General features: G+C 37.4%; 1 protein-coding gene across 2 annotated transcripts in view; it reads right to left on the reverse strand.

Moving 5' to 3' along the window:
• Positions 1–900: 900 nt before the first annotated feature.
• LOC132391700 (TBC1 domain family member 14-like) overlaps positions 901–13,302 on the reverse strand; it is a 76,658-nt gene continuing 64,256 nt past the window's right edge. Inside the window, exons 13-14 of one of the 2 annotated variants that reach the window (XM_059965246.1) lie at positions 10,887–11,145; positions 901–4,572 (exon numbers count right to left, since the gene is read on the reverse strand). In XM_059965246.1, the coding sequence (XP_059821229.1) occupies positions 4,507–4,572; positions 10,887–11,145 (325 nt within the window). In that variant the 3' untranslated portion in view covers positions 901–4,506. The remainder of the gene's footprint in view (positions 4,573–10,886; positions 11,146–13,302) is intronic. The other variant, XM_059965247.1, reaches the window with a different exon arrangement.

Genomic DNA, 13,302 nt, shown 5'->3' on the forward strand with positions numbered 1-13,302 from the left:
CTCTGAAACTTATGGTGAAAGTTTTTCCCCCAGAGAACAAGATTCCACAATGACAGCAAAATAGCAGTGTTGGCCTTCAGTGGGTAGTGCAGATACATTTGTTGAGGTCATGAAAATAGCTTTTGCTACTTTTCAAAAGGGAAACTTAAATATGTGGAACATTTTAACCAACTGGAACTCCTATAAGCACAATCCATGGTTCTGTTAGTTCCCCAGGTGTAATACAACTTGGTTTATTTTGATGACAGACTCATGAGGCAAGCTGATATGGAAGATCTTGGCAAGGGTGTTCTGGTGGAGGTGCTGTTGAAACGGAGCCTTCTTACAGGGAGTGTTCTGCAATGACTCTAGCAGATGGAATTTGATATCAAGGTGACTGTCCTGACAAAAGGTATTCATTTCCTCTAATGCAGATTCCCAAAGAGAAGTAACTCAGTGGGAGTAAGAATCTTGCACTACATTGACTATTCCATGCTACCCTTAATATATTGCTGGTCTTTGAAAACAAAAAGTCAGTGTAGTAAGTTAACTAATATTCACAGGTTGCAATCTTTGGATTCTTACATCCCTTCGGAATTAAAGAGTAGCAGATAATTTGTTTCAAATTGTGTTTTTTTAAAAATCAGAAGCAAGGAGGACATAAAGGGCAGCTTCCTAAAGCAAAAAGGGGAAACTTGCAACCAACTGCCAAAAATAGTGGTTGAGGCAGGCACATTATCAGCATTTACAAGTTAAATAGATAAGTACATGGACACATATTTAGAGGTCTATGTAGCATGGTTGTGCAGATGGAGCTAGCTTGCTGGGCAACAGAGTCAGCATGGAGAAGTTCAGATTCAGATTCAGTTTATTGTCATTTAGAAACCACAAATGCAATGCAGTTAAAAAATGAGACAACGTTCCTCCAGAATTATATCACAAAAGCATATGACAAAACAGACTACACCAGAAAATCCACATAACTTTTGGCAATCCCCAGAGTCCGGAGAGGCTGCTGCATATTAATATCGTGCTACCATCTAACATTAAGTTGGGCCAAAGGTTCTGTTTCTGTGCTGATAAGAATCTATGACTACATGCTGCAGCAGGTAGTTCAATACAAATCCAATCATGATTCATCACAACAGGAGGTAAAAATGTACTGTGAATAAACTTCACTCTGATTTCACGGCATCTTCTTCAATGTCAAAATGGGCAAATTCTCCTTTAACCCATGACCAAAACATTTGATGTCAACCATTGATATTTAGAAAGACATACTCAGTGTTGAAGTCACTTGTAGTTGGTTTAAAATGTTTCCAGAATTTAATCACAACTGAAGAGCATCAGGACTATTAATAAACAAGACAAAACATTTCTCTAAATCCATTTTTATTTAGGAAAACAACTTATTTACATTTGGAGGAAAATCCAATGTTCTGCATCAGTATAATTTCTTTCATAATCTGGTAACCTCATTCAGTTTAAATCACTTATGCCCAGGATAAAAGTAAACTAAACATTAATAGGGCGTGTATCATTATTAAAATGGCGGCCGTGCTTTTTAAAACACCACTTCACAGAGTTGAAATGGTGTCAATAATATGCCACAGGGTGTACAATTAAGAACATTTAAAATGTGAGAAAAATAACTTCCAGTGCCAAGATCCAGTAACAAAATAATAAATCACACTTCAGTCACAATGAAATGATCTGTCAAAACAGACAATTGTTAAACATTAAAATCTGTACAATGAAATAATAGCTAAATTGAGACATATATACATATTAATTGCATTGTTTGTCACTAAGTGCTTCAAACCTTATCAAATTCAAGAAAGAATCCTCACTTCAATTACTACACCCCAGAAGAGTATATTTCACAATGAATTCTTTCAAAACTGTGCAAATATTCAATTATTGCAGCATTTAATTCATACTACTAAAATAAATCTTCACTGCATGATGAACATCTACAAAAAAAAGCGCTATATGATGGAGTACAACACACAGAACTGAAGACAAAGTTGACAAGTACCAATTACAGATATTATACACAAGTGCAAACAGATCACTCTGCTAATAGAGCCTCAGTATGATATTTGGATCTCCAAAAGCAGTCAACAGCAAATGACTGGGCTGAGTTATAGTTCATTTTTGCAAAATCCATTGAGATAGTGATCTTGTAAAGTGGTCAACACTGGCCAGAGTTGTTTTTTTCAAGAACACAAATGCACAGATATTAACATAACTGTTTATTTTGCACGGTCCCAGAATAAAATGCATTCCCAGCTATTGTAAGGTTACATGCTTCCTTTTGTTTCAGTTGTATTTTAAGTTGGTAAAATATGGAATATTTTGCTAAATTCAAATTGCCTTTCAAATTATTAAGTGATGTGCATTACTCCCAAATTTAAATGATAATTCATACTAGATGGGACTGAGATTCTATCCTACTACTGATGATTAAAGGAATATTATACAGTACATCAATCCACTTAGAAGCATGCACAGTGATGATCATACAGTCTACAAATTAGATTTTGATACCATGGGCAGTCCCTATCCTGAAGAAAAGTTTGTTCACTCGTTAAAACATCTGGTCCTGCAAGTTATTGCATCTGCGCTCATTAAACTCAAGGTTTTCTTCCTTCAGAAATGTAATTAAGTTCAATATATGAAAAAAAAACAAACTGATCATAAAACCGAGTTTGAGGTTAAATGGGAATGCAATTGGAACTGTTTTACAAATTAACCATATAATCCTAAAAGCAAGTTAACCCAACAACTTGAAATAAAATCCATTTTAAATGTTTGGTGCTAGCTCTATCAAGTCACATCGTTACCAGACTGTGCTAATCAGCAACTGTCGTGAAACAAATTGCACATCAACAATTCAGTATCTTGCTCCAACATGCAGCAATAGTAAGAAATTCCAGTATCAATGGCTCAAAACAATCTAGGTTGAATTCAGAACGGCACAAGATTATTTTATCTTATTGAAATATCTCACTGTCTGAAGAACCTCAGTGTTTGTTAACAGACTCCAAAGTTGCACATTGAAACAATGGCTTATGCTGAAATCAGCTCTCTCTGTATGCTGGTGCTGGACTGCTAGGTACTGAAACAAAGTACATAGACAAAAATTGTTAGTGCTCCAAATAACCCCTATTGAGAACAGAGATGCAAAAATTGGTTTGGGACTGAATGGTTGAGATGCCGCAATGGTAGAATAGTTACCCAGGGGTTAAGCTTAATGTGACAAATGGCCACACGTGTACGAGCACGTGTCACCTTGATTGTAACCAAACTCCAAAATTCCCAACTTCTATGCGATATTCTGATTTTTCCAAGAGGTTGTTATGAAAGTGCTAGTATAAGGTCACAAAAGATACAAGTGAGATCACCACCTACAATTCAAGCAGCTATTAAAAAGAAAGTGTATATTTTAGTCTTTTAAATTTCTGGTGGTACATTGAAGCCATTTAATTTCATAGAGAAAAATGCCCTGAGCTAAAGATTACCAAGAAATATATCACTTTTGAGTACACAACCACACAGCTTCATCTTCTGTTTGCACACATCAATCGTTCCTTACTGTAAAAATAGTGTTTAACCCATTTTCATATGACAACTTTTAGTTACCTTTTTAATTGCAGTGTAGTAAGGCCAGAGTTACTCTGAACATTTTATAATGAAGTAGGAACTGTATTACATTTTGTTGTCCATAGATAATTTATTTTTGCTGCTAAAATCATATTGTTTTATGTCTCCAGTATTTGCATGGGAAGCAACAAAATGACAGCAGCTCTACTTCAAATTGAAAGCTTATGGGAAAAAATATAGTGGTATGATTCGAAACAGTTTGTGATGAATAGATGCAGCCATTGTGTTGTCCCATTTAAGTACAGAAGAATTAAGTCAAATGCAAGGATAGGATTCTGTAATTATATGTAAAACAAGATGTAATTTAGGCAGTGGAAGGGCAACAAACATTCAATAACAGGACTGAAGTTGAATGGAACGAACTATTAAATGTAAGTCAAATGAACTGGAAACAAGGTGGAAACACAGGATTTATAGTTTCAATTTGATGTTCCCTGCACTTAATTGAAAATAGAATGACAAAAAGAAAGGAAAGCTGAAAGACAAGCTGCCACATTTAGTGACAACATTCCACTGTCTGGAATTGAAAGATTTATTAATCACAGTGGACATATCTGAGAATGCACTGATGGCATACTGATGTATAATAAATATTTTGTTTTCAATTGCTGGGATTAAAACTGGTTTTACAAATGGCATGTGATACATAGGAGATGAGGCTGTGCAAATTCTTAAGGCTGCATCCACAAGTTAAATTATGTAAATATATTCTTTTAAGGCTTACTCCAGCATTCGTATCAAACAACACGATGTTGTAAATCGCAGCAAGAAACCCATCACTGCAACATAGTCATTGTTTTCATTTTTTGAACCAAACACACAATTTACTACAACATGGCTTCAAACATTCAAATACACAGGTCATCGCTTCATAGCAGGACTTCCTTTATCCAGCTCCCTCGAATCCTTTTGCAATGCTGAGAGTATCTGAAAATGCAGAAAAAATTATTTAGACACAAAAAAACACTGAAAGCATCAGATTATTTCTCAAGATTCAGTCTTAGTAATAGAGCTGTATCACAGGTAGGCATAATGCAATTTGAAATATGGAAGCCTGCAGTTAAAAATGGAGAACATTTTGATAAATCAGGCATTTCATGCCAATTTGTTGCAAAAGTGGAGTGACCAAATATGTTAACTTATATAAAACTAATATGTAACAAACGTTTCTAAACTGGAAGAATGACAAATTTGAAGAAATGAGAAAGGACCTAAAAAGTGTGGTTTGGGACAGGTTATTCTCTGGCAAGGATGTGATTGCTAAGTGGGAGGCCTTCAAAGGAGAAATTTTGAGAGTGCAGAGTTTGTATGTTCCTGTCAGGATTAAAGGCAAAGTGAATAAGAATAAGGAACCATGGTTCTCTAGAGATATTGGAACTCTGATAAAGAAGAGAGAGCTGTATAACATTTACAGAAACAGGGAACAAATAAGGTGCTTGAAGAGTATAAAAAGTGCAAAAAAAAACTTAAGAAAGAAATTAGGAGGGCTAAAAGATATGAGATTGCTTTGGCAGTCAAGGTGAAGGATAATCCTAAGAGCTTCTACAGGTATATTAAGAGCAAAAGGATAGTAAGGGTTAAAATTGGTCCTCTTGAAGATCAGAGTGGTCGGCTATGTATGGAACCAAAAGAAATGGGGGAGATCTTAAATAGGTTGTTTTTTGTCTTTATTTACTAAGGAAACTGGCATGAAGTCTATGGAAATAAGGCAAACAAGTAGCGAGGTTATGGAACCTATACTGATTGAAGAGGAGGAGGTGCTTGCTGTCTTGAGGCAAATCAGAGTAGATAAATTCCCAGGACCTGACAGGGTATTCCCTGGGACCTTGAAGGAGACTAGTGTTGAAATTGCAGGGGCCCTGGCAGATATTTTTTAAATGTCAGTATCTACGGGAGAGGTCTCAAGGATTGGAGGATAGCTCATGTTGTTCCGTTGTTTAAAAAAGGCTCTAAAAGTAATCCAGGAAATTATAGGCCAGTAGGTTTGACGTCAGTAGTAAGTAAATTATTGGAAGGAGTACTAAGAGATATGATCTCCAAGTATTTGGTTAGACTGGGACTTATTAGGGAGAGTCAACATGGCTTTGTGCATGGTAGGTCATGCTTAACCAATCTATTAAGAGTTTTTCGAGACAGTTACCAGGAAAGTGGATGAAGGGAAGGCAGTGGATGTTGTCTGCATGGACTTCAGTAAGGCCTTTGACAAGGTCCCGCATGGGAGGTTAGTTAGGAAGATTCAGTCACTAGGTATACGTGGTGAGGTAGTAAATTGGATTAGACATTGGATCAATGGGGGAGAGAGAGTGGTAGTGGAGGATTGCTTTTCTGAGTGACAGCCTGTGACTAGTGGTGTGTCACAGGGATCGGTGCTGGGTCCATTGTTATTTGTCATCTATGTCAATGATCTGGATGATAATGTGGTAAATTGGATCAGCAAATTTGCTGATGATACAAAGATTGGAGGTGCAGTGGACAGTGAGGAGGGTTTCCAAAGCCTGCAGAGGGATTTGAATCATATGGAAGAATGGGCTGAAAAATGGCAGATGGAGTTTAATACAGACAAGTGTGATGTATTGCACTTTGGAATGACAAACCAAGGTAGAACATACAAGGTAAATGGTCAGACACTGAGGAGTGCAATAGAACAGAGGGATCTGGAAATACAGATACAAAATTCCCTAAAAGTGGCATCACAGGTAGATAGGGTTGAAAAGAGAGCTTTTGGTACATTGGCCTTTATAGATCAAAGCACTGAGTATAAGAGTTGGAAGCGGTGAGGCTGATTTTGGAGTATTGTGTGCAGTTTTGGTCACCTAATTACAGGAAGGCTATTAATAAGGTTGAAAGAGTGCAGAGAAGGTTTACAAGGATGTTGCTGGGACTTGAGAAACTGAGTTACAGAGAAAGGTTGAATAGGTTAGGATTTTATTCCCCGGAGCGTAGAAGAATGAGGGGAGATTTGATAGAGGTATATAAAATTATGATGGGTATAGATAGAGTGAATGCAAGCAGGCTTTTTCCACGAGGCCAGGGGAGAAAAAAAAACAGAGGACATGGGTTAAGGGTGAAGGGGGAAAAGTTTAAAGGGAACATGGGGGGGGGGGGGTTCCACACAGAGAGTGGTGAGAGTGTGGAATGAGCTGCCAGATGAAATGGGCTCAGTTTTAATATTTAAGAAAAACTTGGACAGGAACATGGATGAGAGGGATAATGGAGGGATGGAGGGGTATGGTCCAGGTCCAGGTCAGTGGGACTCGGCAGAAAAATGGTTCAGCACAGCCAAGGGCCAAAGGGCCTGTTTCTGTGCTGCAACGTTCTATGGTTAAGTTCCATATTATGCAAGGGGGATAAAAAAAACTACTGAGCAGTAGAACAAGTATCCCATGAAATACAAAAGCCAATTAAATGTTGCTACTGGAACTAGACTCAGTTCATTACATTTCCACAAAAAAAATCTTTCTCAGGATCTTAATTTATCATGCCAGTCAAAATTAATGAAAATTTTATATGTTACAGTCCCATAAGTATGCTGATAAGCTAGTTAACTCCAAAGTCAAACCACAAATACAACCCACTTCTAAAAAGTAGCAATCTACATAAATCTGTTCATGGGCAAAAATTCCATTTTCTGACACCAATATTCTTTAATCCCAAATTCCAACAGGTTTTTCCTGTGACCCACCTTCCAACCTTTTAATGAATTCTAACCCTAACTCCTCATCTTTTTTTCTCCAGTTCTGATGAAGGGTCTCAGCTCAAAACGTTGACTGTACTCTTTTCCATGGATGCTTCATTTGGTGTGTGTTGCTTTAATGAATTTAATGGGCTGATTAAAGAGGGGAAATAAAGTGGTGCTATGAAGTTTGTGAACCCTATCGAACTTTCTCTATTTCTGCATATATGACCTAAAACATGATCAGATATTCATGCAAGTCCTAAAACTAGATAAAGAAATGCCAATTGAACAACAACACAAAAAGCATTATACTTGCCCATTTACTTATTGAGAAAAATGATCCAATATTACATGTATTTGCTGGTAAAAGTATGTGAACCTTTGCTTTCAGTAATTGGTGCCACCCCCTTGTACAGCAATACCTTCAACCAAACATTTCAAGTAACTGTTTATCAGTCTTGCATTTTGGCTTACAGGAATTTTAGGCCACTCCTCATGATGTTGGTAGGCTTCCTTGCATGAACTGCCTGCTTCAGGTCCTTCCACAACATTTCTACAGAATTAAGGTCAACACTTTGACTCAGCCATTCAGAAACAAAAAAATTCTTTTTAAACCATTTTGTTGTTGATTTACTCTTGTCTTTCGGATCGTTGTCTTGTTGCAATATCCAACTTCTATTAACCTTCAGGTGATTCTCCTGTAAAATGTCTTGATACAACTTTGAATTCATTGTTCCCTCAATGACTGCAAGCTGTCCAGGCCCTGATGCAGCAAAGCAGCCCAAACCATTATGCTCCTTCCACCATTCTTCATAGGTTTTGATGTTGGTATGCAGTGCCCTTTTTCCTCTAAACACAGCAATACGTATTTCTGCCAAAATGTTCAACTTTTGTCTCATCTTTCCAAAGAACATTGTCCCAGAAGCATTGTAGAACATTCAGGTGTTCTTTTGCAAACTTGAGATGTGCATCAATTTTGTCTTGGAGAGCAGTGGTTTCCTCCATGGTGTCCTTCCATGAACACCATTCTTGTTCAGTGTTTTTCTTATGGTGAACACACGATCAGAGACTTTAGCAAGTTCTAGAGATTTCTGTAGGTCTTTTGATGTTACCATTGGTTTCTTTTTCACCTCCTTCAGCATTGCACGTTGTGCTCCCGGTGTGATCTCTGTAGGATGCCCATTTCTAGGGAGAGTAGCAACAGTACCGAGTTTCCACCATTTGTAGACAATTTCTCTTACTGTGGACTGATGAAGACTCAGGTCTTTAGAAATGCTTTTGTAGCCTTTTCCAGCTTTATGCATCTCTATACTTCGTCTTCCAATGTCCTCTGAATGTTGTTTTGATCGAGGCATGGTGCACATAAACAGATCTTTCTTGAGAAGGGCAAGCTCTGTAACTGGACCTTGTGTATTTTTTAAATATATATAGTGTAGAGCACAGCTACAACCCATGCCTCCAATATCATCTCATTGATTGGAACATATGACTCCAAATAGCTTTTGTAGAAGGCATTACCCTAGAGGTTCACATAGTTTTTCCAACAAATACATATAATATTGGATCTTTCTTTCCAATAAATAAATAAGTATAATTTTTGTGGGATTTAATTGGGCTCTCTTTATCTAGTTTATCTTGTGTGAAGATCTGATCACATCTTAGGTCATATTTATGCAGAAACAGAGAAAATTCTACAGAGTTCACAAACTTTGTAGCACTACTGTTGGTCTCTAGCCTGAGACTGTTATGCCATTCAACATGGCTCATCTATCGCTGCCACCTTTCAGCACTATTCCCTTAATGTTAAAAATGAACACAAAGACCAAATCTCCAGTCTTCCAGGAAAGTGGTTGCAAACGTTCAACATTCTGCATGAAGGAAGTTTTTCTCTTCAAACAGCTGACCCCTTAACCTGAAATGGTGCTGCCGGTTCCAGATAACTCTACCACAGAGAACATCTTTCCTGAACACATTTAGTCATCTAGTTATGTTTTGAAAAGATCTCCCAACCTCTCCTCATATGATGAATCTGTTTTTTTTTGCTGAATTTCTTTTTAGCAGGAAGTGGATATTCACCTAGAAAAGACACAAAGCTTTTCACAAAACTTTCGATGTGATCTCAGCAAGGCCTGATACAGTAACAAAGTTCACAGCTTAAAGTTATTAACAATGTACATATGTCACAACATTTAACCCTGAGATTCATTTTCTTTTCTTGCAGGCATACTCAGTAAATCCAATAACCATAATAGAATCAATGAAAGACTGCACCAACTTGGGTGTTCGACCAGCATGCAAAAGACAAACTATGCAGATACAAAGAGAATGAAATAATAATAAGCAATCAATATTGAGTACACAAGATAGAGTCCTTGAAAATGAGTCTATAGCTTGTGGGAACAGTTCAGTGATGCGGCAAATGAAATTGAGTGAAGTTATCCCCTTTAGTTTAAGAGCCTAATGGTTGAAGGTCAATAACAGTTCCTGATTCTGGTGGTGAGAGTCCTGAGGCTCCTGTACCTCCTTTCTGATGGCAACGGCGAGAAGAGAGCATGACCTGGGTCATGGGACTCCCTAATGATGGATGCTACTTTCCTGTGACAACACTCTGTGTACACAATGTTGGAGAGTGCTTTACTCATGATTGATTGGGCTATCTGCACCATGTTTTGTAGCATTTTCCATTCAAGGGCATTGGTTTTTCCAAACCAGGCTGTGATGCAGCCAGTCAATATACTCTCCACTGCACACCTATAGAAGTTTGTTTACGACTTCCTTACTTCTGTATTCAAATCCTCTCAAAGGGAAATTATCAAATGGTGAAAGGCCTTGGTAGAGTGGATATGAAGAGGATGTTTCCTATGGTGGAGGAGTCCAAGACCAGAGGACACCCAGCATCAGAATAGAGGGGCATCCTTTTAGAATGGAGATGAGGAGTTTTGTTAGCTAGGGAGTGGCGAATCTATGGAATTTGTTGCCACAGGCAGGGGTGCAGGCCAAGTCTGTATGTATATTAAGGAAAAGGTTGATAGATTCTTCAGTGGTCAGGACATGAAGGAATACGGGGTGGAGGCAGAAGATTGGGGTTGAGAGGAAAAATCAATCAGCCATGATGAAATGGCAGAGCAGACTCGATGGGCCAGACTGCCTAATTCTGCTCCTATGTCGTATAGTCTACATTTGTTTGCTTTCTGATGTCCCTTCCACATCTCTTCATTTTATCCCTAACTATCCCCAAGTAAGACAGATGAATGATTTGAATCATTAACCATTTTCCCTCTGCAGATGCTGCCTGACTCAATTTACAGCATTTAAAAGCTCAGATCACCAGCATCTGCAGTATTTTGTGCTAATTTTCATGCCTATTAATGTTTAAATTGAACCAGATGAAACAAAGCATTGAAGAAATGCAATTGAATTTGAGTCAAAAACAGTGCTATGGAAAAGAAATGTAAAGTCACCTGCCTACTGTATATTGCAATAAATCAATTTAAAATACCTTCAGAGGAAAAGTACATTGCATTAATACATTGTAATGCATCATCTCATGATAATAGGGACTTACCTGAGCCCACTTTTTATTTCTGCTCTGCATCTGAATGGCTGCGATGGCTCCAAACAGATCCTCTGACAACACGTCTTCAGGGAGCTTGGTCAGGAACTGTGCCATGTGGATAAAATCCATTTGCGTCAAAATATCTTCATAAAGCTTTAAGATTCCCAGAGCAGTTCGGAAAAGAAATTCCTCCCCATCACGACAGAACACATCCCAGACACGACAAGCAAGGTCCAGAGGGAAGGATTTACTGTACAGAGTGAATATCCTGAAGAAAGTTGTACAGTATTAATTCCAATTATGAAATACTTAGAACATTTGTAATTGTAACTGCAAAAAAGACTAAATATTGCACCTGACACCCGCTTCTTTCTTCAGAAAAACCTCTCATTGGAAGAGCAACTATTCAGATTTTAATTGGCAAATGCCAATGGTTCTGAACAAACTGCTAACAATTACTTACTCAAGTATAGATAATTTATCCTATTTTATGAGTTTCTGGTCTGCTAACTTAAACGATAGAAGTGAGTAGTATTTATCAAGATGCTCTGTGCAATCCTCCCTCCATCAACCAATGCTAGGAAAATAAGCAGATCTCTTTAAAAACAAAACAGCAGTGAAGAACTTGGGCCTCACTGATTAAATGGGGATAATAGAGTTGCATAGAGCAAAGCAGAGAGATCAAGGTCATTGGAAAAAAAATTGGTCTGGTTCAATGTTTTAATTTTAATAATTGATTTGTTTTAGCTAATCAAATTTAAAGCTAGCTATTAAATGTTTGGTGGTGTTTAAAAAACAACAGCACACCAAACTTTCTGGGTGCTTGGACTAGGACTTCAGTTGACCCTGGAGCCTGCACTGCTGCTCATGTCAAGCTGATGCTCTGGATCACAAAATCAGTCCTCTGCATCCAAACCAGAAGTGTATTCATTTGGGGTGGCCACTCTGGGCAACTGGCCCATTCCAGCAAAATCTGGTCCAATGTATTACCAGCAAAAGCTTGATTAAATTAACCTAGATGCAGCTTTCCCTATAATCTGTCAAATTCCTGCACGACCAAATATACATCTTGAACAAAGGCCCATAAAGAGTAGAACTTCCATTTCCTCATTTGATTAGTGGAATGTTAGTACATTTTAAGGGAACAGATACACAATGCTTGAAGGAATGAGACTTTTTCTTTCCTTTGGAGAGAGATATGGTTAGAGAAATCTATTTACTATTAAGATTAGGGTGAAAGGTGCTCAAAGTGTGAAGGCAGAATTTGTCCCTGTCTGGACTTTCACTTCCTAAAATATCTGGGCATGTACAAAACACATGCAAATTATCAAAAATTGTACAAAACTGCAACCAGTTCACTAGCAATATCCACATTCTTCTCAACTCTTTTCCATACTTCTTGCTAATGTCCATGGAAAATATCTAGGGCAGGTTTATCACACCATAATTACACTTCCCATCAGTGGAGATGCAGCACAATTACTGGCAAGAGTCACTTAGCTTTCAGTTTGGAGAGAATCCACAGTTTAAACAGGTTGTTGGCATTAAAGCAACTTACTGTGCCTTGTATTCAAGTAGAACAGTGAAAGTAAAAGCAATCTCTTTTAATCTAAACAGCTAACCATGATAATGCTAAGCTTACGAATAAGCAATGTTAGCTTAGTGATTATTAAACACTTTACTGAAGTTATCTGACTAAACATGGGTCAAAATCCGCACCCTTTAAATTCAAAATGCTCACTGAAAAAAAAATCACACTCCCTTCACCAAATAGGTACCATACTCACGGTTATGGAGAAACTTTACAATTGGCTGCCATGGTAATTGAAAATAAATGACTAGGATTTAACAGGTTTAGGCAGCTGTCTATGCTGCCTAAATAGTTTCAATGGCACTGACTGTACAGTTTCTATATCAGACGTACTGACATTACATGAAAATCAAGAATAATTTAGGAATTTCAAAGTAATGATTCAATTTTACCTGTGGGCACTAATAGGTTCATTAAGTGCAAAATAATGAACTGGAAGCACAATAGATTTAAGCCAATAGTTTCAGAAAATTTAGCACTTTATTTTCATTTAACACTAAGGTGCATACCACCATGGAAGTGCAGATTCTGAGAAAACTTTAACCAATTACCAATCTAAATTGTAAACACAATAGCTAAAATTATAACATTTAACCATAATATTTATTACCTTTCAACACTATTAAGTGTGCTTAATATTGTTTAAAGGATAATATATGTATATGCTTTTCTTAAAATTGGATGATGATGTCGTGAAGACACGGAATGCTTCCTGAAGATATCTCCAAAAAACTTTCATAATATTAAATATTGCTAGATGATCTTCCACAATGCAGTATAAAGTTTGCACCAAAGTGATTTTTCTCAGTGATTTTTCTTTGCTTTCATAGTGCC

The sequence above is a fragment of the Hypanus sabinus genome, chromosome 3 (genome assembly GCF_030144855.1).
Source record: "Hypanus sabinus isolate sHypSab1 chromosome 3, sHypSab1.hap1, whole genome shotgun sequence".
NCBI classification, from domain to species: Eukaryota; Metazoa; Chordata; class Chondrichthyes; order Myliobatiformes; family Dasyatidae; genus Hypanus; species Hypanus sabinus.